General features: G+C 41.5%; 1 protein-coding gene across 7 annotated transcripts; it reads right to left on the bottom strand.

Moving 5' to 3' along the window:
- Positions 1 to 1,374: 1,374 nt before the first annotated feature.
- On the bottom strand, positions 1,375 to 22,976 carry LOC137348054 (ADP-ribosylation factor 3-like). 7 transcript variants are annotated; one of them, XM_068013172.1, is made up of 6 exons: positions 22,877 to 22,976; positions 15,073 to 15,177; positions 9,441 to 9,610; positions 7,578 to 7,688; positions 5,941 to 6,065; positions 1,375 to 4,265 (listed from the first exon to the last, which is right to left on the bottom strand). In XM_068013172.1, the coding sequence occupies exons 3-6, from the start codon at positions 9,583 to 9,585 to the stop codon at positions 4,104 to 4,106; spliced, it is 543 nt and encodes a 180-aa protein (XP_067869273.1). In that variant the 5' UTR covers positions 9,586 to 9,610; positions 15,073 to 15,177; positions 22,877 to 22,976; the 3' UTR covers positions 1,375 to 4,103. The 7 variants fall into 7 exon arrangements, with proteins under 7 accessions (XP_067869273.1, XP_067869278.1, XP_067869277.1 ...); XM_068013177.1 differs by lacking the exon at positions 22,877 to 22,976 and adding an exon at positions 22,654 to 22,676; XM_068013176.1 differs by lacking the exon at positions 22,877 to 22,976 and adding an exon at positions 22,438 to 22,606.
- Between the last annotated feature and the right edge of the window lie 210 nt (positions 22,977 to 23,186).

The following is a 23,186-nucleotide window of genomic DNA, read 5'->3' as shown; positions in this document are numbered from 1 at the left end:
TCTCACTAACTGAGGTTGAAAAGTGATTTTTTTCAATTAATTCATGGGATGTGAGCATTGCTGGCTAGGCCAGCATTTATTACCCAACCCTATTTGTCCTTGAGAAGGTGGTGGCGAGCTGCCTTCTTGAACCGCTGGAGTCCTTGGGGTGTAGGTAGACCAACAGTGCTGTTAGGCAAGCAGTTCCAAAATTTTGACCAGCAACAGTGAAGGAATGGCGATATAGTTCCAAGTTAGGATGACATGTGACTTGGAAGGAAACTTGTAGGTGGTGGTGTTCCCATGCTCCTGCTGCCCTTGTCCTTCTAGGTGGCAGAGGTCACGGGTTTGGAAAGTGCTGTCAAAAGGACTCTTGGTGAATTGCTGCAGTGCAACTTGTAGATGGTACACTCTGCAGCCACTGTGAAGGGAGTAAATGTTGAAAGTGGTGGATGAGGTGCCAATCAAGCAAATTGTTTGGTCCTAGACGATGTCAAGCTTCTTGAATGTTGTGGGAGCTGCACCCATCCAGGCAAGTGGACAGCATTCCATCACACTCCTGACTTGTGCCGTGTAGATGGTGGGCAGGTATTGGGGAGACAGATGGTGAATTACTTGCTGCAGAATTCCGAGCCTCTGACCTACTCTTGTAGCCACAATATTTATTTCTCTGAGCCAGTTCAGTTTCTGGTCACTGGTAACTCCCAGGATGGTGATAACAGGGAATTCAGCAATGGTAATGCCATTGAACATCAAGGGGACATGGTCATTGCCTGGTACTTGTGTGGCGCAAACATTACTTGCCATTTATCAGCCCAAGCCTGGATGTTGTCCAGATTTTGCTGCATCTGGACGCGGGCTGCTTCAGTATCTGAGGAGTGGTTTTGGGAACTTAAAAGGGACTAGATAATGTAGACCCTGACAAGCCGTTTCACCTTATCCAAAGTGTAGAATCAGAGGACACAAGCTGCAATTTGAAGGGGATTAAATTTGAAACAAAATATGCAGAAAGAATATTTCAGTGAACGAATGGTCAATCTATGGTATTGGTCGCCTAGGGAGATGGTAGAAGCAGTTTGCATTAATTCATTCAAACACAAATTTCTTTCAAAAAACGGTGCAATTTGAAACATAACATGTTCCTCCCAAGCACGCTACATTTGGTACATATGGCATTAAACTTATTGTCCTCAAGACTTTCCTCATCATGTCTGAGTCTGTTGTGTACTAATGAGAGAGATTGATTGCTATGATGAGTCAAGAATTTCATTATTGTAGTATCACACGACGACGAGGGTGGTACAAAGCGAGTAGATGGACCTTGGTTTTTCTTGTCTAGTAATTCTTGTTCCTTCAGTGGGAGAAAATAGGTAACACAGAAAAGTCTTATATTAATTCAGCGACAAGGATTCTTTATTTGAAACAAAAACAGAAAATGCTGGAAATACTCAGCAGGTCAGACAGCATCTGTGGAGAGAAATAGAGTTAATGTCTCAGGTCCGTGTGACCTATCATTTTCTGCTTTCCACATATGTAGAAAATCGCAATGTTAATTTAAGTATGAAGGGACGAAGTAAGCAAAGCGACTACATGTTAGGAAGCACAGCAAATACAGATAGCGTTCATGATTGTAATCATGTGCACCATCACAATAAGATTCCAAATCAACCAAGTAACACAGACCTTATTGTTTGATCTAGTCATATTCCAGGGCAGATATCATGATTATTTTATTTAAAAACTGAAATGGTGATTTGACATAATACACTATTAATTCAGGACTTCCTATCACTTACATTTCAAATCATTTCAGTGAACACGAACAAGTTAAACACAAGTTCTGAGCTTAATGCTAATTACATATATATATTGCGGATGCTGGAAATCTGAAATAAAAACAAGAAATGCTGGAATCACTCAGCAGGTCTGGCAGCATCTGTGGAAAGAGAAGCAGAGTTAACGTTTCGAGTCAGTGACCCTTCATTCCGATATTTCCATGTTTAAGCAACTATTGGTTTTGCTGACTGAAGGCAATATGTATTTGTGAAACGCACTGTCAGAAGGAAGTTTCTTTCACATAAAGGTTTCTGGCTCCGTGGAAGTTGGCTGTCCAAAATGGAGCCAATAGCACAGTGAAATAAGGCAAGCAAAAAGAAAGAAAAACTCTAACCCGAACAACGTGGGGCCACATTCCTTAACCTACAGGGCAAATCTGTCCGTAGATTGGAAGCCAACTCTGCCCCAAGAGGGCAAACTAGAATCGGTCTGCAAAATAATGCAGTTATCAGTGTGTGACATTTATTTTTAACTGTTTAATGATTAATGAACATATGTAATTAGCAATATTTGCAAACATGTTCTCTTCTCCCACCTCCCTCAAACACACCCCACAAAACCCAGCAGGAATTCAGTCTTACACAGGTACAGCAATATGCTGGTATACGTGACCATTTATTCGAAGAGATACCTTTACTATAGTGCATCTCATGACAGGTTTAAAAATATGGTTAAAAACAAACTGATTTTTTTTTTTAAGATTAGAAACTATATTTGCACCCCTTTTGATGTCAGCCTTCATTTGTTCAGAATTTTTTTTTCAAAGCTTCACATTGCCTTTCAGTGTAATGTCTGAATGAAATATCTTACATTACACTGTTTTTCTTTAAACCCCACAACTAAAGTGTAAATAGAATCAGATTATGCTGGAAATGCTCAGGTCTGGCAGCATCTGTGGAGAGAGAAACAGGATGAGTTTCAGGCTGGTGACCTTTTATTAGGTCATCGACCTGAAATGTTAATGCTATTTCGCTCTCCACAGATGCTGCCTGACCCACTGAGCATTTCCAGCATTTTCTGTTTTTATTCCAGATTTCCAGTATCCGCAGTATTTTGCTTTTATAAATAGAATCAGATAATTCCCAACTCACTACTTTCCTTCCATATTGCTACCGTTAACAAGATTACAGTAGGAATAAGGTCACCTTGTAAGAATATCTTGGCTATTTTCAGTTTGCATAGAAGACACATCAGTGCTCACTGGTCATTAATACACAATGAATGTCAATTTGAAATGCATACTACTGGCCTGTACATGATAAATATTCTGACTAAACCCAAATGATCTAAAAAATTGAAGAGTTTTCAAATTTCTTTAGGTAGAAATGTCAGACTTTTGGAGAGATTTCCGAGAAGCCAAGAGTGTGCAATTTTAAATTCCCACCAACCAGAAGTTTAATTTCAAATATTTATTAATGAAGATCCAGGGTGCTTTTAAAGACACTTGAGTCTGTAGTGTTGTTGCAGGCAGAGACACTGAACACTTTTTTGGGGGGCTAGGCTCTTGGTACGAGCAACAAAGGGTTACATGTGTTATTTATGCATTTGATGCTTCGCCCCCTCCCCTGTAGTAAATACATACAAGTGTCACTCAAAATCTTTACAAAACAGAGGAATGGGAGCAGCCCCCTCAGTAACCTCCACACATTATTTAAGTTGCAGGATTCAAGTTTCTACAAACCCATAAAATTGCACCATTCAGTGCAGACTCGCCTGTACATGGGCATAATTCCTTTCCATTCTTTGCAGAGTCAAGAAAAAAAAAGGAATCAGAACAAGTGAATGATTTCCCTGGAGAATAATTGATTTTCACCTTTCCCAATGTCCCCCAAATTTTTATGCATGCAAGCACAATTTAAAACCAGCCTGCACTATGCAGGTTCAGGCCAACAAAAAGTTAGATGAGATTGCAAAGCAAGGTCTGCAGTCCTGCTCTCAAATTCTACAAGATTTGCTGGAGATCAGGCACATTTCCTCTACTCCCCACCACAAGTTAGAAAAAGAGCCATAAAATAGCATCTCATGGTCCTAATGTTTGCAAATTGCTAACTGCAAATTGATTTTAGGCCTGCAAGTTATTACTGGTAACTATTCCAAAACTAGAACCATTCATTTGTAATGGCAAAATATTTTCACAGTTCTTCATATCAGTTTAGATAAGCAGTGTCCCTAACCCTTCTGTATTATAAAAGGCACATGGTGAGGAAACTGCTCCCACTCCACACTTTATACACACAAGCACACAGCCGCATGTCGGTCATGTGGAGGCATTCAGGAAGTGGAATGGATCACTTGTGACTCCTAAGTTGACTAGCCAGCCAATGGAGACCTTCATAAAGACCATCGCCGCTGGTAGCACATGTCGCCTGGATATACCAAATTCTATGGTGGATTTGGTGTAGGTTCAGTTTATCTGTGATTTCTGCAACATTCATCGCATTGGGCAAATCCTGTAAGAAAGAGAATTTTGAATGAAACATCAGAATTGTTTTCTAGTTCAATAACAAGACTGTCATTTACTTTGAATTCAAATCACCTCAAAATGGTCCAATATCACACCACTCTATTGTCTGATTTTCTGCGCTCATCTAGCAGCCTCTCCTCCACCATTTTAAAATATGTTATCGCTGGAGAAGAATTCCACAAGTACGGGGGCCTTCTGGTACTCCTTGCAAGTGCCCATCCTTCCTGCGAGGCTCGCCAGCAGCTATCAGACTACATAATTTGGGGCGGCACAGTGGCGCAGTGGTTAGCACCGCAGCCTCACAGCTCCAGCGACCCGGGTTCAATTCTGGGTACTGCCTGTGTGGAGTTTGCAAGTTCTCCCTGTGTCTGCGTGGGTTTCCTCCGGGTGCTCCGGTTTCTTCCCACATGCCAAAGACTTGCAGGTTGATGGGTTAATTGGCCATTAGCAATTGCCCCTAGTATAGGTAGGTGGTAGGGAAATATAGGGACAGGTGGGGATGTGGTAGGAATATGGAATTAGTGTAGGATTAGTATAAATGGGTGGTTGATGGTCGGCACAGACTCGGTGGGCCGAAGGGCCTGTTTCAGCGCTGTATCTCTAAATTAAACTAATAACCACTGAGGGCATTACAAGTGAGCTTGCTCTTGCCAATTTACAGGGGTCACTGGATAGTTATCAGAAGTGGGAACTGTGGCTAATTTACTCTCCTCACCCCCACCTCCCCCAAGCCAGGGAAACATAGGCCAGTTGTAGAACATGAATACTATTTGGCTATCAAATAGCTTAGCAAACAGGGAACCAGAAACGGACCCTGTGATATCAGTGAAAGTGCCTTTACCTCAGGGATACTGCTCAGTTAGCTTTTCTAACAGTACTTGCTAAATTAAAGAGAGTTCAGTAAGTTGATTCCAAGTCAAATGGAATACAAGTCTTACTTTAGTCCATAGTTAAGCATCCAATAACCACTGAACAGCAGACACTTAGGAGCAAGGCAAAGAGGGGAAAAGAGATTGGAGGGGACAACAAAAGTCAAGCTAATTTTTGCCCATTCTGAAAATAAAATGAGTCTAAAAATGCAACTCCTGGTAATTACAGTGATATTTATACAACCTTGATATAGACAAGGAATTCCAATCAACCCAAATTAAGGCAAAAGCAACACTTTCAGGCTAGTTTTTCCATCTCAGTATAAAGCATCTTAATAGACGATCAACAATCTCCCTCAACACAATGGTTCAAAGTAACTTGTATATATTTCAAGGCACTGGGTAGCCCACAATGCATGTGCTTCTGCACAACATGTGACAGGAATGCAGATCTTCCACAGTCACTTACTTTCCTTTCTTTAAGAAGGACGTTATAGTCAAGTCCAATCCTTTTCAGTCAAACATACACTTTCTAGCAGGGATGCACAGATAACAATCAGAAATGGGAAACCCGGTTTTCTTTCCTCTTTGTAGTCCAAAGGCAATGAAGACAATTAACAAGCCATTTCTTCAGTTGAGCTTCTTGGTTTACGCAAGCCTGGCATTTAACTATTAACTCAGACTGGACAGATGTGTTTACAAAAGCATTAATGCTATGGGCTACTAGTAAATGGTCAAATTGATTGGCTATGGTGGAACAGATTGAGTGAAAACTCACGTGCCTTGACTTACCTGCTTATTTGCATAGACTAGTAACACAGCTTCTTTCAGCTCTTGTTCATTTAGCATTCTATTTAATTCATCCCTTGCCTCATTGATGCGCTCTCGGTCATTGCTGTCAACAACGAATATTAAGCCTTTAAGAAGAAAACATGTTGAGATTCCAAGATGTATTAAGTGTGCACCCAATAACAGAAAAGTAAACCTTGACTTCAGGGTCTGTTATAAAATGACACTCAGAATACATGCACTTGTTAGATAAATATTTCAAAAATAAGAGGATTGAAATAGATCTACAGCAGTGGCACAGAATAGGAGATGTTTTACACCCCACTCGATTTTCATTTCCATAGAAATCAATGTAAAAGAATATCAGGTGGAATGTAAAACAGGCTACCAATTTGTTATCGACCACTTCGTGCTACCGACGAAGATGAATTTCACCCAAGCGCTTTAAAGTAGGTATGGGTAGGGGACTCATTGGATAGCTCTTTCAGAGACAGCGCAAGTGTGATGGCCAAATGGCCTCCCTTGCGATACGATTCAATAACTGTCTCTGCCTTTTGCGAAAAACATTAACTATCGTTACAAAGTCCGTGCAACTCTCAACGCCGGTGAAATTTACTGTTTGTGCAACCAGACCTGACTCTGGAGTCCCAATTTTAACCTAACTTGCCTGGAAGGAGTGGGTAGTTTGAGTCAGACATCTGTTTTAGACCACACTTCATTTTACTCTCAATTGGCTTCACTGGAGATTAAAGTCAGATTGGGTATAAATGGACTAAGACCCAAACCCCCTCCATTCCTACCCAGTAGGTTAGGTTAAAATTGGAGTTTAGGTCTTGAATTCACGCTCGATCATAGATTTAATTAAAACTACCTGATTTTAGCTGAAACATCTGCAAGGAGGACAGCTGGAGTTGCCTGAAGGGCAACTAATCTAAAAGTAGCAGTGTTGAGTGAAGATGCAAACGTAATTGCACGATACTATTGCTCCAACTCAAAGTTAATTGAGAATAGTTTCCGCTATAGTCTTGTGAAGGCATCATCTTAGGCTCAATGATAACACTCAGCTTACTAAGTTAGAAGGTTGTGGGTTCAGGCCCCGTTTAAGATTTCAGATTTAAACTCAAACTTCAATGCAGCGTAGACGTGGCATTTTTCAGATTAAAACATTGAACTCAGGTGGGCAAAGATGATCCCATATCAATTTATTTCCTGTGGACATGGAATGTTGCACACTCAGATCGTGTGCCAAAGGGTCTGGATTAGAATATTAGAAGTAAAGGCAACATGTAGGTGTAACTAGAAATGCTGGATTCACTCAGCAGGTCTGGCAGCATCTGTGGAAAGAGAAGCAGAGTTAACGTTTCGGGTCAGTGACCCTTCTTCGGTTCCGAAGAAGGGTCACTGACCCGAAACGTTAACTCTGCTTCTCTTTCCACAGATGCTGCCAGACCTGCTGAGTGAATCCAGCATTTCTTGTTTTTGTTTCAGATTTCCAGCATCCGCAGTATTTTGCTTTTATATGTAGGTGTAACTTCCTGGTTGGAAAATGGGTTCTATGAATATGACAGAACAACCCAAATAGCAAAGAATTGAACTTTATTCCTACTTGATACACACCTGTTGGAAATTACAATTCATACCTTGTGTATTCTGGAAATAGTGACGCCAGAGGGGTCTAATTTTATCTTGACCACCCACATCCCATACTGTGAAGCTTATATTGTTGTGTTCTACTGTTTCCACATTAAAACCTGCAACAAAATAGACATGAAAAATAACTATTCTACCGTACATACTAAACTTGAATCAAAGCATACAAAAAGTACACTAGGAAAAGTAGCAATAATCATTCACTATGATATGCAACCTTTCCCAACATAAATTGTTTCAGAAGTTAAAAGTTTAATTGCCTTTAGCTTTGAAAATGACTCAGTTAGGATGCTGACCTTCATTGCAGCCGTGCTGTTGGAGAGGAACCAAGTAGACAGAATGACAAATTATGAGCCACCATAGATCATATTGTGCATTTTCTGCCCTCCTGATCAAAAGAACGCAGAAATTCATTGCGCCTTTTTGTTTTAAAAAAAAAGTACTTTAAGTTCAGTGGAACTATTATGTTTACTCAGATTGCAAAGCATTTGTTGCACTTATTAGCTGGTCAAGAACTGAAAACCAATTTTGACTATTTCAAACAAGACAGACATGCATTTGGTTCAGATACCAACAATCGTCTCCAAGCTGTATCAACATAGTATTAAACTTCTACATTTTCTGGACTCAGGAAGTTTAAGCATATTTTGTCAAAGACCAACAGTTTGAATTCATTTAACTTCAACAGTAACTAAAATTTAATTTGGATTGAACAATTTTTACCTCGTTAGCTCCAATACATGGAGAAAAGCAAGACTTATGTTTATATAGTGCCTTTCACAATCACTGGACATGCCAAAGCGTTGCAGAGCCAATTAAGTATTTTTGAAGTGCAGTCACTGTTGCAATGTAGGAAAACAGCAAACTCCCACAAACAGCAATGTGACAATGGCCAGATAATGTGATTTTGCGATGTGATTGAAAGATAAATTTGGTCAGGTGACCAAGCATAACTCCAGTTTTTCTTTGAAATAATGCCTGGGTTCTTTTGCGTCTACCAAGAGGGCCAATGAGGTCTCGGTTTAACACCGCATCCGAAAGATGGCACCTCTGACAGTGCACTCACTCACTACTACACTGGAATATCAGCCTTGATTTATTTCCTCAAGACTTGGAGTGGAACTTGAACCCACAACCTTCTGACTCAAAAGGTGAATGTGCTACCAACTGAGCCAAAGCTGACACACAATGAACAGGATACAGGCAGTCTGAGTGCAAGCTGACAGCGACCCTCAACAGTGCTGTGGAGCTGGGTTACTCCTGTTTTTCCATGCTTAGAGAGGAAGTAAAGAAAGCACTTTCCCTACCACTTCTTCAGCAACTTCCAGCAGTCCCTTTAATTTGCACTGTAGAACTGGCAAAACTAGCCAGCGCGTGCATGTTCCACTTAGTTTTTCGCCAATCATTTTGAAGAAAGGTCCTGCAACAGGCTCTAGACCCTTCTTTGCATTTTAAAATTGATCCAATGTTGTTTCAGGCAGCCGCCAGGTATGCCTGGAAACAGTGAACAACTGTAAAGGCGGCTGCCATGCCACTAGCGGAAATTAGGAGCAAGATCTTGTGTCCAGAAATTGGTATACATGGTGCTTGTTTTACATCCAAAAAATGAGCAAATTGCACAATTTCCACCTGGTGCATGCAATTAACATTTGTCGAATGTGTGGCCCAAACTAAGCGCCAGGATGTTGGATCAGGCCCACTCTGTAGATTAAGTGTCATCCTGCACACTGTTGAGGCTAGTATCTCCATTTCTTGAGTTAAGATCATCAGACAAGACTTGCATTATCCTGCACAGAACACATCTTGCCTCGAGTTATCATAACTCCATTATTCAGAAAAATATCGGCCCTTACCAATGGTGGGGATGGTGGTTACAATTTCCCCAAGTTTGAGTTTATATAGGATTGTGGTTTTTCCAGCTGCATCCAGTCCCACCATAAGAATACGCATCTCCTTCTTTCCAAACATAGACTTCAGCATGCTTAGAACACTCCCCATGGTGTCTTTGTTTTTTTAATTAGTCCTAAAAAAAAAGTAAAAGCAGTTTAACGTTATACTACAGTGACTATGAGTATTGCACTCCCTCCATGTGTGTGGTCTGTGCCAACAAGATGCATTCAATCATGCCTCACCATCCAAGATGTTTGACACCTTGGTTAGCTTACAACACTGTTAGCAATATTATAAGAAATAGATAAATATACAACAGACCAATTTTGCTCCTAATTTTTCAATAAATGGTGAAGGCACCAAAAGTACGATTTAAGCTAAAATTGCATGAAGAAAACGGCATTTCCAAGGTTATTATTGGCTGCCATTACCATGAGTCAGCATTAGAATACTTGGATTTACAGCTTTATAGCTTATGTATGAATACGGTGAAGGGGGATAGTGGACTTGAGTCATTGAACACTTGTTATTTTAGTTGAATTTTAATACTGTTGGGTGCATAATCTCTCACTGCTGCCACAAACCCTGCCATTTAAATAAATATGTTGCCAACTACAATAATTGATCATTGTACGAATCTGGAGCAGCTGAGCTGGTCCAAAACACAAATTTGTTGGCAAGTTTGACAATAAGCAAATAAAACATAAGTTCAATAAAATGCCATGTACATTAATACTGGATGACAGCTAGCTATAAAGCACTAGGATTTCTACCGCGCATAATTTTATTGTAAAAATGCACATCTTTCTAATCTCAGTTGAAGTGTTCACAGCAAACAAAATATAGTCTCCATGCATTTACTACTGCCAGATTACAGATCAGCATTTTTGATATATATTCATGACCTGGGCTTGGTATACAGGGCATAATTTCATGCAGATGACATGAAATTCAGAAATGTAGAAAATAAAGATGGGGATAATTACAAGTTCCAGGAGAACAGACAGACTGCTGAAGTTAGCAGACATGTGGCAGATGAAACTTAACAGAGGTGTGGAAGTGATATATTTTGGTAGAAAGAATGAGGAGAGGCATTATATGAAATAAATGGTACAATTTGAAAGGAATTGAAAGAACAGAGACACCTGGGGGTGTGCAAATACAAGTCTTCAGAGGTGGCAGGATAGGCTGAAGTGGCTGTTAAAATTGCACACAGAATCCTTGGTTTTATAAATAAGAACATGCAGTACAAAAGTTAGTTACGTTAAATCTTTACAAAACACTGGTTTTCCCCAGCTGGATACCACACTTTAGAAAATATGTCAAGGCAAAGGGAAAGCCGAAAGAAATTGGGATTTTTCTCTATGGAGCAGAGAATGTGAAGGGGAAATTTGAGAGAGATCTGCAAAATCATGAAAAGTTTTGATAGAGTAAATAATGAGAAACTGTTTCCTGTGGCAGAAGGGTTGGGTAACCAGAGGACACACACACAGGGTGATTGACAAAAGAACTAGCGGTAACATGAGAAAACTTGAGATGGGTTTTAAGGAGTGCCTTCAACAAGGAGAGGATGATAGTGAGACTAAGATGGAATCCCAAAGGTTTAGGGCCTGGATGACTGAAAGCACAGCCATCAATAGTGGTATGAAAGAAATGGAGGAAGAGAGAGATCTAAGAGTTGCAGGACTAGAGGAGGTTACAGAGATAGGCAGGGGTGAGGTCATGGAGGGATTTGAACATGAGGATGAGAATTTTAAAAATTATGGGGTTAGTGGTCCGGGAGCCAACCTAAGTTAGCGAGCATAGAGGTAACGTATGTATGTTAGGATATGAGCTGCAGTTTTGGATGAATTCAAGTTTATGAAGGGTTGAAGATTGCAGGTAACAAATGCAGAGTGAGGATTTCAGCAGCAGATAAGCTGAGGCAGTGACAGGCGATGCTACAGAGCTTTAAACAGATGGTGTTGGAGAGGATCTGTGATTGAAGCCCATCTCAGGATTAAATGGGACATCACTTTTGCCACCCTAAAGACAGAAGCCAAAGAGAAGATGGAATAGTGAAGATAAACTACTTTCCACCAATATTACAAATCTAACATAAAATGAGACCAGGAACTAAATTTACAGCTGCAGCAAGATTAATGGTTTTAGATTTTTGGGGCTCATTTGCACCAAATTCATGCAACATATTTCATATGAAACTTTTAGTCAGAAATATTTAACTTGTGTAAAACATTAAAGGAAAGCAACATCTGATACTTCATCCAAGTGGCCATTATTCATGTGAATCCTGACAGCCTGTTGATAGACTATTCAACTCGTCATGGCCTCACTACAAAGTCCCATCCTACCACTATCTTTTTTTTAATTTCCAAAATATACTTTATTCATAAAAATATGTAAAAATTACATTGCCAGTTTCAAACAGCACCAAAAAATACAAACATTGCAAGGGAGATCAGTTTCCTTCAATACAATCATGATTTGCCTCAAAACCTTTCTATTTCATTGTCATGCCATATACATTTTTACATTTACAGCACACAAAATTTTCCCGAAACAGTTCAAGGGGTTTCCCATGGATACAGCCCCTCAGTTCAGCTTGGTGGGGGTCCTTACACTGTGGTCTTTCCCCATTGAGCCTTTGCTGCAGCTGCCCCAAGCTTTAGTGCGTCCCTCAGCACGTAGTCCTGGACCTTGGAATGTGCCAGTCTGCAACATTCGGTGGTGGACAACTCTTTGCGCTGGAAGACCAGCAAGTTTCGGGCAGACCAAAGGGCATCTTTCACCGAATTGATAGTCCTCCAGCAGCAGTTGATGTTTGTCTCGGTGTGCGACCCTGGGAACAGCCCGTAGAGCACAGACTCCTGTGTTACAGAGCTGCTTGGGATGAACCTCGACAAACACCATTGCATCTCTTTCCATACCTGCTTTGCAAAGACACATTCCGAGATGTTTGTGGAACCTTCTCCAGTTAGTTGTTTAATTGTCCACCATTCACGACTGGATGTGGCAGAACTGCAAAGCTTTGATCTGATCTGTTTTTGCAGTTTCTCCAGTGCTTCTATATCCTTGTAATAGAGACACAAAACTATGCATAGTGCTGTTTAAGTGCTCTAAGGTTCTGTGTAAGTTTAATATACCCCTCTGGTTTTGAATTCTATTTGTCTACAAATGAACCTCAGTGCTTTGCACAGTGACTTTGATAACCTGTATTGCTACTTTTTAATTATTTATGAATTAATATTCCCATATACTTTTGTGCCTCCAGCTCATTCAGACTACACACCCCTCCCCCCCCAGTGTAAGTGTCCTTATTCCTCCTACTAAAATATACCACCTTGCACTTAACTATATTGGAATTTGTTTGCCATTTATGCACCCATTCTGCAAGTTTGCTGATGTCTTATATTTTGTCACTGTTCTGCTCAGTATTAACTGCCTAATTTGGTGTCATCTGCAAATTTTGAAATTGTATTTCTGATTCCTAAGCATTTATGTAAATTAGTGAACAACAGTAGTTGCAGCACTGATTCCCTGACAAATAGCACTTACCATTTTCCACCAGTCTGCCCATCCTACCACTATCCTGACACTAAGAGAAAAGGTGTGGTGGGGACACTGGAGAGTCATGAGGATCTGGAACATTTTATTTTCCCCTCCCCATCCAACCACTGTCCAAGCTGACTGAACTACCTCAAAACCACGCTTGTCTATGTGGATAGCAAACTGACTATGAAACTGGAAACAGTAGGGGTTAAAGGTAGTTAACTCAGACTGGTGGAAAATGGGAAGTGCTATTTGTCAGGGAATCAGTGCTGCAACTACTGTTGTTCACTAATTTACATAAATGCTTAGAAATCAGAAATACAATTTCAAAATTTGCAGATGACACCAAATTAGGCAGTTAATACCGAGCAGAACAGTGACAAAATATAAGACATCAGCAAACTTGCAGAATGGGTGCATAAATGGCAAACAAATTCCAATATAGTTAAGTGCAAGGTGGTATATTTTAGTAGGAGGAATAAGGACACTTACACTGGGGGGGGGGAGGAGGAGTGTGTAGTCTGAATGAGCTGGAGGCACAAAAGTATATGGGAATATTGATTCATAAATAATTAAAAAGTAGCAATACAGGTTATCAAAGTCACTGTGCAAAGCACTGAGGTTCATTTGTAGACAAATAGAATTCAAAACCAGAGGGGTATATTAAACTTACACAGAACCTTAGAGCACTTAAACAGCACTATGCATAGTTTTGTGTCTCTATTACAAGGATATAGAAGCACTGGAGAAACTGCAAAAACAGATCAGATCAAAGCTTTGCAGTTCTGCCACATCCAGTCGTGAATGGTGGACAATTAAACAACTAACTGGAGAAGGTTCCACAAACATCTCTATCCTCAATGATAGGGGAGTCCAGCACATCAGTGCAAGAGTCAAGACTGAAGCATTCACAACCATCTTCAGCCAGAGGTGCCAAGTGGCTGATTTATCTTGGCCTCTTCCCGAGGTCCCAGCATCACAGATGCCAGTCTTGAGCCAATTCGATTCACTTCATGATATTAAGAAACGGTTGAAGGCACTAGATACAGCAAAGGTTATGGGCCCCAACAACATTCCGACAGTAGTACTGAAGAGTCGTGCAGCAGCACTAGCTGCACCCCTAGCCAAACTGTTCCAAGTGCAGCTGCAACACTGGGATCTACCCGACAATGCGGAAACCTGCCCAGTTATGGCCTATCCACAAAAAGCAGGACAAATCTAAATCAGCCAATTACTGCTCCTTCAGTCTACTCTCAATTATCAGTAAAATGATGGAAGGCGTCATCAACTGTGCTATCAAGCGACACTTACTGAGCAATAACCTGCTCACCAGTGCTCAGATCGGGTTCTGCCAGGGCCACTTGGCTCCAGACCTCATTACAGACTTGGCTACAAGACCAGGTCAGAGGCTGAGAACTCTGCAGCGAGTAACTTACCTCCGAACTCCCCAAAGCCTCTACCCCATCTATAAGGCACAAGTCAGGAGTGTGATGGAATACTCTCCACTTGCCTGGATGAGTGCAGCTCCAACACTGAAGAAGCTCGATACCATTCAGGACAAAGCAACCCATCCACCACCTTAAACATTCAGTCTCTCCGCCAGAGGCGTACAATGCCAGCAAGGTGTACCAAAAATAACCACTCGAGCAACTCAAGCCTCTTTCAATCGCACCTTCCAAATCTGCGACCTCTACCACCTAGAAGGACAAGGGCAGCAGACACATGGAAACATCACCACCCGCAAGTTCCTCTCCAACCCACACACCATCCTGACTTTGAACTACAGAGCCATTCCTTCACCATCCCACCCTATCAACGTGGACTGCAGCGGTTCAAGCCAGCGGCTCACCACCACTTTCTCAAGGACAATTAGGATGGGCAACAAATGCTGGACTTGCCAGCGACGCTCATATCCAACGAAAGATGCACACATCCCATGAAATAACAAAGAGAGAGACACAAGGATGATACCAGAACTGAGCAAGTACAATTTCCAGGAAAGACTGAATAGCTGGGCTCGTTTCTCTAGAAAAGAGAACAGGTTACCTGATAGAGGTCCTTAAATTAAGGTGCTTGATAGGGTAACTGTAGAGAAGATGTTTCCACTTGTGACAGAGTCAAAACTGAGGGCCATAAATACAAGATGGTCACCTGCAAATGCAATGAAGAATTGATGACAAAGTTTTATGGTGAGAATGTGGAACAGAGTTAACGTTTCAGGTCGATGACCTTTCATCCTTCTGGTGCTGATGAAAGGTCACCAAGCTAACTTGGTAACTGTTTCTCTCTCCACAGATGCTTCCTGACCTGCTGAGTATTTCCAGCATCCGCAGTATTTTGCTCTTATTTAAGCAGATAAAGATTTTTACGACAGACAAAAAGAGCTGAAGTGATCAGCAGGAACAGTGACCATTAAATGGAATTAATGACCCTCTGAATATGTTTATTCCAAGGTCTACATCAGCATAGCTGAAGAATTTAACTATGCTATGCAATTACATACATAGTTTCCAATATAAATGGAGACACAAGAATTAAGAGCAGAATGTATGATTGTAAAATGAGGACTAAATTCATCTGTGCAACCCATGCAAATCTTTCCGTCCTATAATTTTTTCCACTCCTTGATTCATTAACTAGTATAAATTATACTGCTGGTGTCTTTTATGTTAAATGTGAAAGTTGGCTGTTTCTGTTTTAATATAATTAAGCTGTTCAGTATAAAGTATGTTCTTAAAGTTTTGTGAGAAGTACTTAGAGTAAGTGTGTATGTTTTGAAACGTTTATTGTGTGGGCATTAGGATGTTCTACGTAAAGTTTTTAAACATTTAAGTGCTGTGAATTTGCAAAGGATTCATTAGCTTTTGGACAGATTATAATCTGATCCTCCTTCATCATTTTAGGAAAAATGTTTCCTTTCTGCTGCCCAAATGAAAAGCATGTTTGAATATGTCTACTAGATAGTTAAGGCTTTTGTAGATGAGTTGCATTGTTTTGGAAAATTACAATGGGAAATTCTGGAATTTTTGGAACATAGGAAAAGTAGCTAATTCAACCCCTTGAGTTCCAGATTTCTACTATGCTTTGTATGAAGAAGTGCTTTTTCACATAACCCCTGAATGGCCTAGCTCTAATTTTAAGGCTATGCCCCCTTTGTTCTGGACTCTTCACACCAGTGGACATAGTTCCTGTCTCTAAATTGAGTAGCAAATTTGTATTTGGAAAAAAGAATTTGGGAGATGGGTGGGCCAGATTAGAAAATCTTGTCTGCTTTGATTGCATTAACAGTGAATTTTCAAAAAATACTGTAAAGCTGTTTTAATAAAATTTGGTCCAATTAGTTTGATATTGTGCAGATTGGGTTAAAGGGTCGGCACAACATCGTGGGCCGAAGGGCCTGTACTGTTCTATGTTCTATAATGCCATGTCACAAGAGTGTACATGTGGACACAACTCCTGTCCAACACCACGGGAGATCAACTAGTAATATTAAATTTGCTGTATGTCAGAACTGCTTATTTAGACATCACCATTGTGACAGTTAACGGCTGCAGCTTTGCACTGCAAGGTCCCCATAACTATATCTATAGTATTGCTATTGCACAGAGGGAAATTTGCTCTGTCCCAACTTCCTATGGGGAACACCACAGCATTAACTGCACGAGAATACATTCTTCTAAAGCTACAGGCTCTGATTTGAGTTAGAGGGACATTAATGCCAGGATACCAGAGAGAACACAGAAATCAGACTGAACTGAGAAAATGGAAATGAATTCAAAGTGGAAAGAGTTCAGAAAAAATTAAAGGCAAGAAAACTAACAAGATAACCGTGGGAAGATTAAAGTCTCATCATGCGAACAAAGTCAAGACAAAAAGGGGTCAGGTACAGTTCTCCTAGGTATGACAAGAACAATAACATACTATATGAGAAGACATGAACACCTAGGGTATAATGCAATAATGGACGACTTGAATCAATTTAAGAGGACTAAAAGTAACGAGGGGATAGGCAGACTTCTAAAAGGCAAAATGGCCCTGAAACTGAAGATAAAATTACAACATTTTCTGTAAATACTGAAATCATTGAATTCTTTGACAAGGTAACTGAAAAGGTTGATCAAGGTAGCGCAGTAGATGCTGTATATAAGGATAACCTGAAAGCATTCGACTGTCCGCACAAAAGGTTTATTAAGATGGAAGTCCATGGAGTTAAGGGGAAAGTAGCAGTATAGATACAAAATTGGCTCAGTGACCGGAAGAATACTGTAGTAGCAGATGAATGTTTTTCAGACTGGGAGGTGGTCTGCAGTGGTGCTCCCCAATGGTCAGTTTTAGGTCCATTACTCTCAAATTTTTATAAATGACCTAGACTCAGGGTAGGGAAGTAGCATTATTAAGTTTGAAGAGGATACTAAACTTGGCAAAGATGATCATGATGAGGATAGTTATAGGTTGCAGGATGACAGAATGGTGAAATGAGCAAAAGCATGGCAGATGGAGTTTAATACAGAAAAGTGAGTGAAGTAATGCACTTTGGGAGGACTGATACAGAAAGACAGTATACTATAAATGGCATGATTTTATAAAGTATAGATGAGCAGAGACCTGGGTGACTAAATATGCATACATCCTTAAAAAGGTGGCAAAAAAAAATCATTGGGTTACTTGGGTTTACAAATAGAGGAATAGAATAGAAAAGCAAAGATCATGCTAGAACTGTATAAATCACTTATTAGTCCTCAGCTGCACTATTGTGGACAATTCTGGTCTCCACACTTCAGGAAAGATTTAAAGGCGGCACAGTGGTTAGCACCGCAGCCTCACAGCTCCAGCGACCCAGGTTCCATTCTGGGTACTGCCTGTGTGGAGTTTGCAAGTTCTCCCTGTGTCTGCGTGGGTTTCCTCCGGGTGCTCCGGTTTCCTCCCACAGCCAAAAGACTTGCAGGTTGATAGGTAAATTGGACATTATAAATTGCCCCTAGTATAGGTAGGTGGTAGGGAAATATAGGGACAGGTGGGGATGTGGTAGGAATATGGGATTAGTGTAGGATTAGTATAAATGGGTGGTTAATGGTCGGCACAGACTCGGGCCGAAGGGCCTGTTTCAGTGCAGTATCTCTAATAATAAAAAATAATAATTAAAAAAAGAGTACAGAGGAGGTTTAACAGGATGTTACCAGGGATGAGAGACTTCAGTTATGAAGAGCTTGGAAAAGTGAGAACTTTCTCTGTCTCAAATAGAAGAGTCAAGAAGTGACCCAATAGGTTTTCAAGATGACCGCTTTTCAGAATAAATAGGGAGAAAATATTCCCTCTGACAAGTGGGTCAATAACCGGAGGTTAAGGATTCAAAAATCAGTGAAAAAAATCTCTCATCTCCCCTTCTAGATACAATCCATTGCCAGGATCTGGAACCGTCTACCTGAAAAGGTGGAGGAAGCATATTCCATAAATAATTTTAACAAGGGAGTTGAACAGGTACTTGAAGATGAGGTACTTTCAAGGTTACCAACAAAAAGCAGGGATGTGAGTCTACGCGCAAATGCTTTCAAAGAGCCAGCACAGGCACAACAGGACAAATGACCACCTTCCGTGTTGTAAGTTTATATGATTTCTAACACTAACACACATCGTAATCAATGCAATACTCCATATTAGGTAGCATTGAGACTGAGGTCTGTATTGCAGAGATAATTAGCAAGTTATATCATATATAAATGATTCAAGCCTTACAAAGACATGTGATTAATGGAAACTATTTCAACAAACAGGCAGGAGAATTTCTGTAGATCAACAGTCAGCATGGATTTAACAAAGCGAAGGTCTTGCCTTTGAGGCCATTGCAGGTGAAGTAGCAAAACTCAATTTTATCTGGACTTCTCCAATGAGTCACTGAAACAAATAAAAGCAACAAATATCCCAAGTGGATGGGATCCCAAATGAGAAGAAATTTAGTACAAAATGTGGCAGCTCGGATCAATTTATGGTACTCTTTGCCTCTGGGTCAGAAGGTGGGAAGGGTCTTTATACAAATAACTTCAGCTCAATCTATGCTGAGCCTTCAGTAATGTACTTAGGGAATGTCATCCTTTAGTTGAGACATCAAAGTGAGGCCTGTTCTGATGGATGTTAGAAGATTCCATGACATCATTTAATAAGGAATAGGCAGTTTGCAGGTGTCCTAGCCAACATTCCTCTATTCACCAATACCAATTAAAAAAAGACTGGTCATTTATCTCATTGTGTTTTGAGACATTTTGATAAATGCAATATGGTTGATGTGTACAATACCAATTGAATGTAAAAGGGATAAGCTATGAGGAAGGGCCAGAAAGATGGTTAATATTGGGCCTCCTGCACAAAATTTCAATATTTATGTTGTGGACACTAATGAATCTCCATGTTCTCATTAAGGACTTATCCACCAATAAAGCTAATACTAAAAACAGCCTTTTCCAAATCTCCAAGCTGATGAAATTCAAATATAAACCAGCAAATAAGCACAAATAGGACTAAACTGCACGGAGTTTGAGGGCAATTTTTGAGGCTGATGTATTACTTTTAAGTTTCCATGATATTAAGGTAAACTGATAGGATAGAGAACTACTTCCATTGTCTGGGCAGTCTAGGACTAGGGAACATAGCCCAAATGTTAGTCAGGCCTTTCAAGAGCAAAATTAGCAAATACCTCTATGCACAAAAGGTGCTTGCAGTTTCGAACTCACATCCACAAACAGCATGTGTTGCTCGATTAATTGTGAGATTTAAAATCTGAGATTGATAAGATTTTTATTAACCAGAGGGATATGGAGAAAGGCAGGTATATGGAGTTAAGTCACAGATCAGCCACAATCACACTGAATGAAAGAGACTTGAAGGGTGAATTGACCTACTCTGATGTTCCTATATTATTGAAAATATTCATAGTTTCCATCCATGACAGTTGTATCTTTTTGGTTGTCTGAGAGCTTTCACTTTCAATGCAAGTTATCTATTTTGGTCTAAACCAGATTAAACAAAAAGCAATAGCAGGGAAAGAAATACAAAAAAAAAATTAGTTTTCAAATGCATTTAAAGTTAATAAACTGAAGAGATTGTTCAAAAATACAAAAGCTGGAAAATAAAAAAAAAGCTAGACTAGACAATGTTACTCAATTCTAATTAGAATAGAACATCCTTGTTTGAGATACAATGCTTTAAGCTATCTGCAGTTACTGGTAACCCAACTACCAGGAGAACATTTCCAAATTAATTCTCAGCCCTCAACACGCTGCATCAATACATTCTATTTATCCTTGAATAGAAGACGTTAATCTTGCAAATTATTTGTCACAAACTGATTTAAATGCAAGTAGGATTTAGCACTGTCCACTTCTCATGGGCTAAAGGTGTTCATATCGGAGAGTTTTTTGGTGCTACTTGAATTTTCTAACTTTTTGCCTCCTCCACTCCCAATCATCAAGGTTCTGAGACTTTTGGCAAGCACACATTTTCAACAATTTAGATTTATGCAACACCTTTAATGTAATAAAAGATCCCAAGGCACTTCACAGGAGCATCATAAAACAAGGTATGACACCGAGCCACATTGGAGATATGCGAGATGACCCAAAGCCAAAGAGGTAGGTTTTAAAGGAATGTCTTATAGGAGGAAAGAAAACAGAGGCAGAGAGGCATAGGGAGGGTATTCCAGAGCTTAGGGCCAGGGCAACTGAAGGCACGGCCACCAATGACCGCAGGATTAAAATCAGGGACACACAAGAGTCCAGAATTAAAGGAGCACAGATATCTTGGAGGGTTGTGGAGCTGAAGCAGATGACAGAGATAGGGAAGGGCAAAGCCATGGTGAGATTTGAAAACAAGGATGAGAACTTTAAAATCAAGACATTGCTTGACTAGAAGCCAATGTAGGTCAGTGAGCACAGGGGTGATAGACCAACAGGACTTTGTACAACTTAGGACACGAGCAGCAGAGTTTTGGATGACGAGCTTAGAGGGTAGATTGTGGGAGACCAGCCAGGAGTGCATTGGAATAGTCAACTATAGAGGTAACGAAGGAATGAGGGCTTCAGTAACAAATGAGCCAAGACGGGGCCGAAGTCGGGCGACATTAGAGGTGGAAAAGGGCAGTCTTAGTGATGGTACAAATATAAGGTCAGAAGCTCGCCTTGGGATCAAATGTGACACCAAGGTTATGAACAGACTTGCTTAATCTTCGAATGTTGCCAGGAGAGCGATGGAGCCAGTAGCTACAGAACAGAGTTTGATGTGGGAACCAAACGCAATGTCTTCAGTCTTTCCAATGTTTAATTGGAGGAAATTTCTGCTCATCTAGTACTGAATGTCAGAAAATCAGTACGATAATTTAGCAACAGTGGAGGAGTCAAAAGAAGTGGTGGCGAAATAGAGCTGGGTGTCATCAGCGTACGTGAAAACTAATGCTGTGTTTTCCAATGATGTCACCAAGGGGCAGTGGAGAGGTGTTGGGAGGAGGATGGTGTGGTCAAACGTGTCAAAGGCTGCAGACAGGTCGAGAAGGACCAGGAAGGAAAGCTTAACTTTATCAGTCACATAGGATGTCATTTGTGATTTCGCTAAGAGCTGTGTTGGAAATGCTGCAGAGGCAGAAATCCAATTGGAGAGATTTCCTAAAACATTTCAAAATACAGCCCCAGAATCTGGGCAGACCAGTTTTAAGGGTGGGGATATATGGGCCTCCCTGGTTGCCTGGAAGGGCTGGGTCAGTTGGCAATTTTTAGATTTTTAATATCTCCAAACCAGCCTTCTCTAAATCCATTTTAAGGTCAGCTTAGGATATCCAGCCTCCTTGGAACAGATTATCCTGACTTGGAACTATATGACTGTTCCTGGGTCAAAATCCTGGAACTCCCTTCCTAACAGCACTGTGGGTGTACCTACACCTCAAGGACTGCAGCTGTTTAGAAGGCAGCTCACCACTGCCTTCTCAAAGGCAATTAAGGATGGGCAATAAATGCTGGCCTAGCCAGCAACACCCACATCCCATGAAGGAATAAAAAAAGGATTCCTGGCTGCTAAGTCAAATCCAAGACCCCCACCTCGCACCAAGCTTTGGCCTGGGGTTATGAGAGAAGCTAGATCACCCACACAGGCAGTTGACGCTAACACTTTAAATGACGACAGAGCCCTTCTTTTCGTGAAAACACGCCGCCTGACTCAAGCCACAGGCCCTCACAGAGATATCCAGGAGGGGCCAGGGCAGCCGGCAGTGCACTCGGACCGGCTCTTCATTTCCGCTTCCATACGCCTCTGTCGCATCCTGTCCATGTTTTAGACTGAGGCTGGAAAGGGCCACTCGACGTTATTCCCCTTTCTCAACCTCTCGCTCGCTCTCCCCAACCGACCGGCCTCAGGAGCAGCAAGGACATTTACCGAAGATTCACTCCCTCCCGGGTAAAATGGCCACCGGCTCCGACACCCTCTCCCTCCCGGGTCCGCATTCACTCACTCTCCCTCCCGGGTCCGCATTTACTCACTCACTCACTCACTCTCCCTCCCGGGTCCGCATTCAGTCACTCATTTACCCTCTCCCTCCGGGATCCGCACTCACTCCCCCTCCCCCTCCCGGGTCCGCACTCACTCACTCACCCTCCCTCTCCCTCCGGGGTCCGCACTCACTCCCTCTCCCCCCCCCTCCCGGGTCCGCACTCACTCCCTCTCTCCCCCCCCCCCCCGGGTCCGCACTCACTCCCTCTCCCCCCCTCCCTCCCTCCCTCCCTCCCTCCCGGGTCCGCACTCACTCCCTCTCCCCCCCCTCCCGGGTCCGCACTCACTCACCCTCCCTCTCCCTCCCGGGTCCGCACTCACTCACCCTCCCTCTCCCTCTCGGGTCCGCACTCACTCCCGACTTCACTTCCAGATCACTAGCGTGCTTTACGTGGCCGCGCCAGCGCGTGAACCTTCCACTCGCCCCGCCTCCTGCAGATGATGGACAGCCCGGGTAGCCACTCAGTGAGTGACTGTGAAAGCCCTTTGGCTTTCTGCCTTCCTGCGGGCGGTGTCCATACCATTCACTTTACTCATACAGGTTGCAACAGGGGGAGTTGTCGGATATGCATTGTTGGAAGAAGAAAGAGACCAGTTCTACTGGCTGAATTTATGTCCATTGTAACTCTGTACAC

The sequence above is a fragment of the Heterodontus francisci genome, chromosome 33 (assembly GCF_036365525.1).
Source record: "Heterodontus francisci isolate sHetFra1 chromosome 33, sHetFra1.hap1, whole genome shotgun sequence".
NCBI classification, from domain to species: Eukaryota; Metazoa; Chordata; class Chondrichthyes; order Heterodontiformes; family Heterodontidae; genus Heterodontus; species Heterodontus francisci.
The sequence above is the reverse complement of the archived record's forward strand: the minus strand, read 5'-3'. Positions and strand labels throughout refer to the sequence as shown.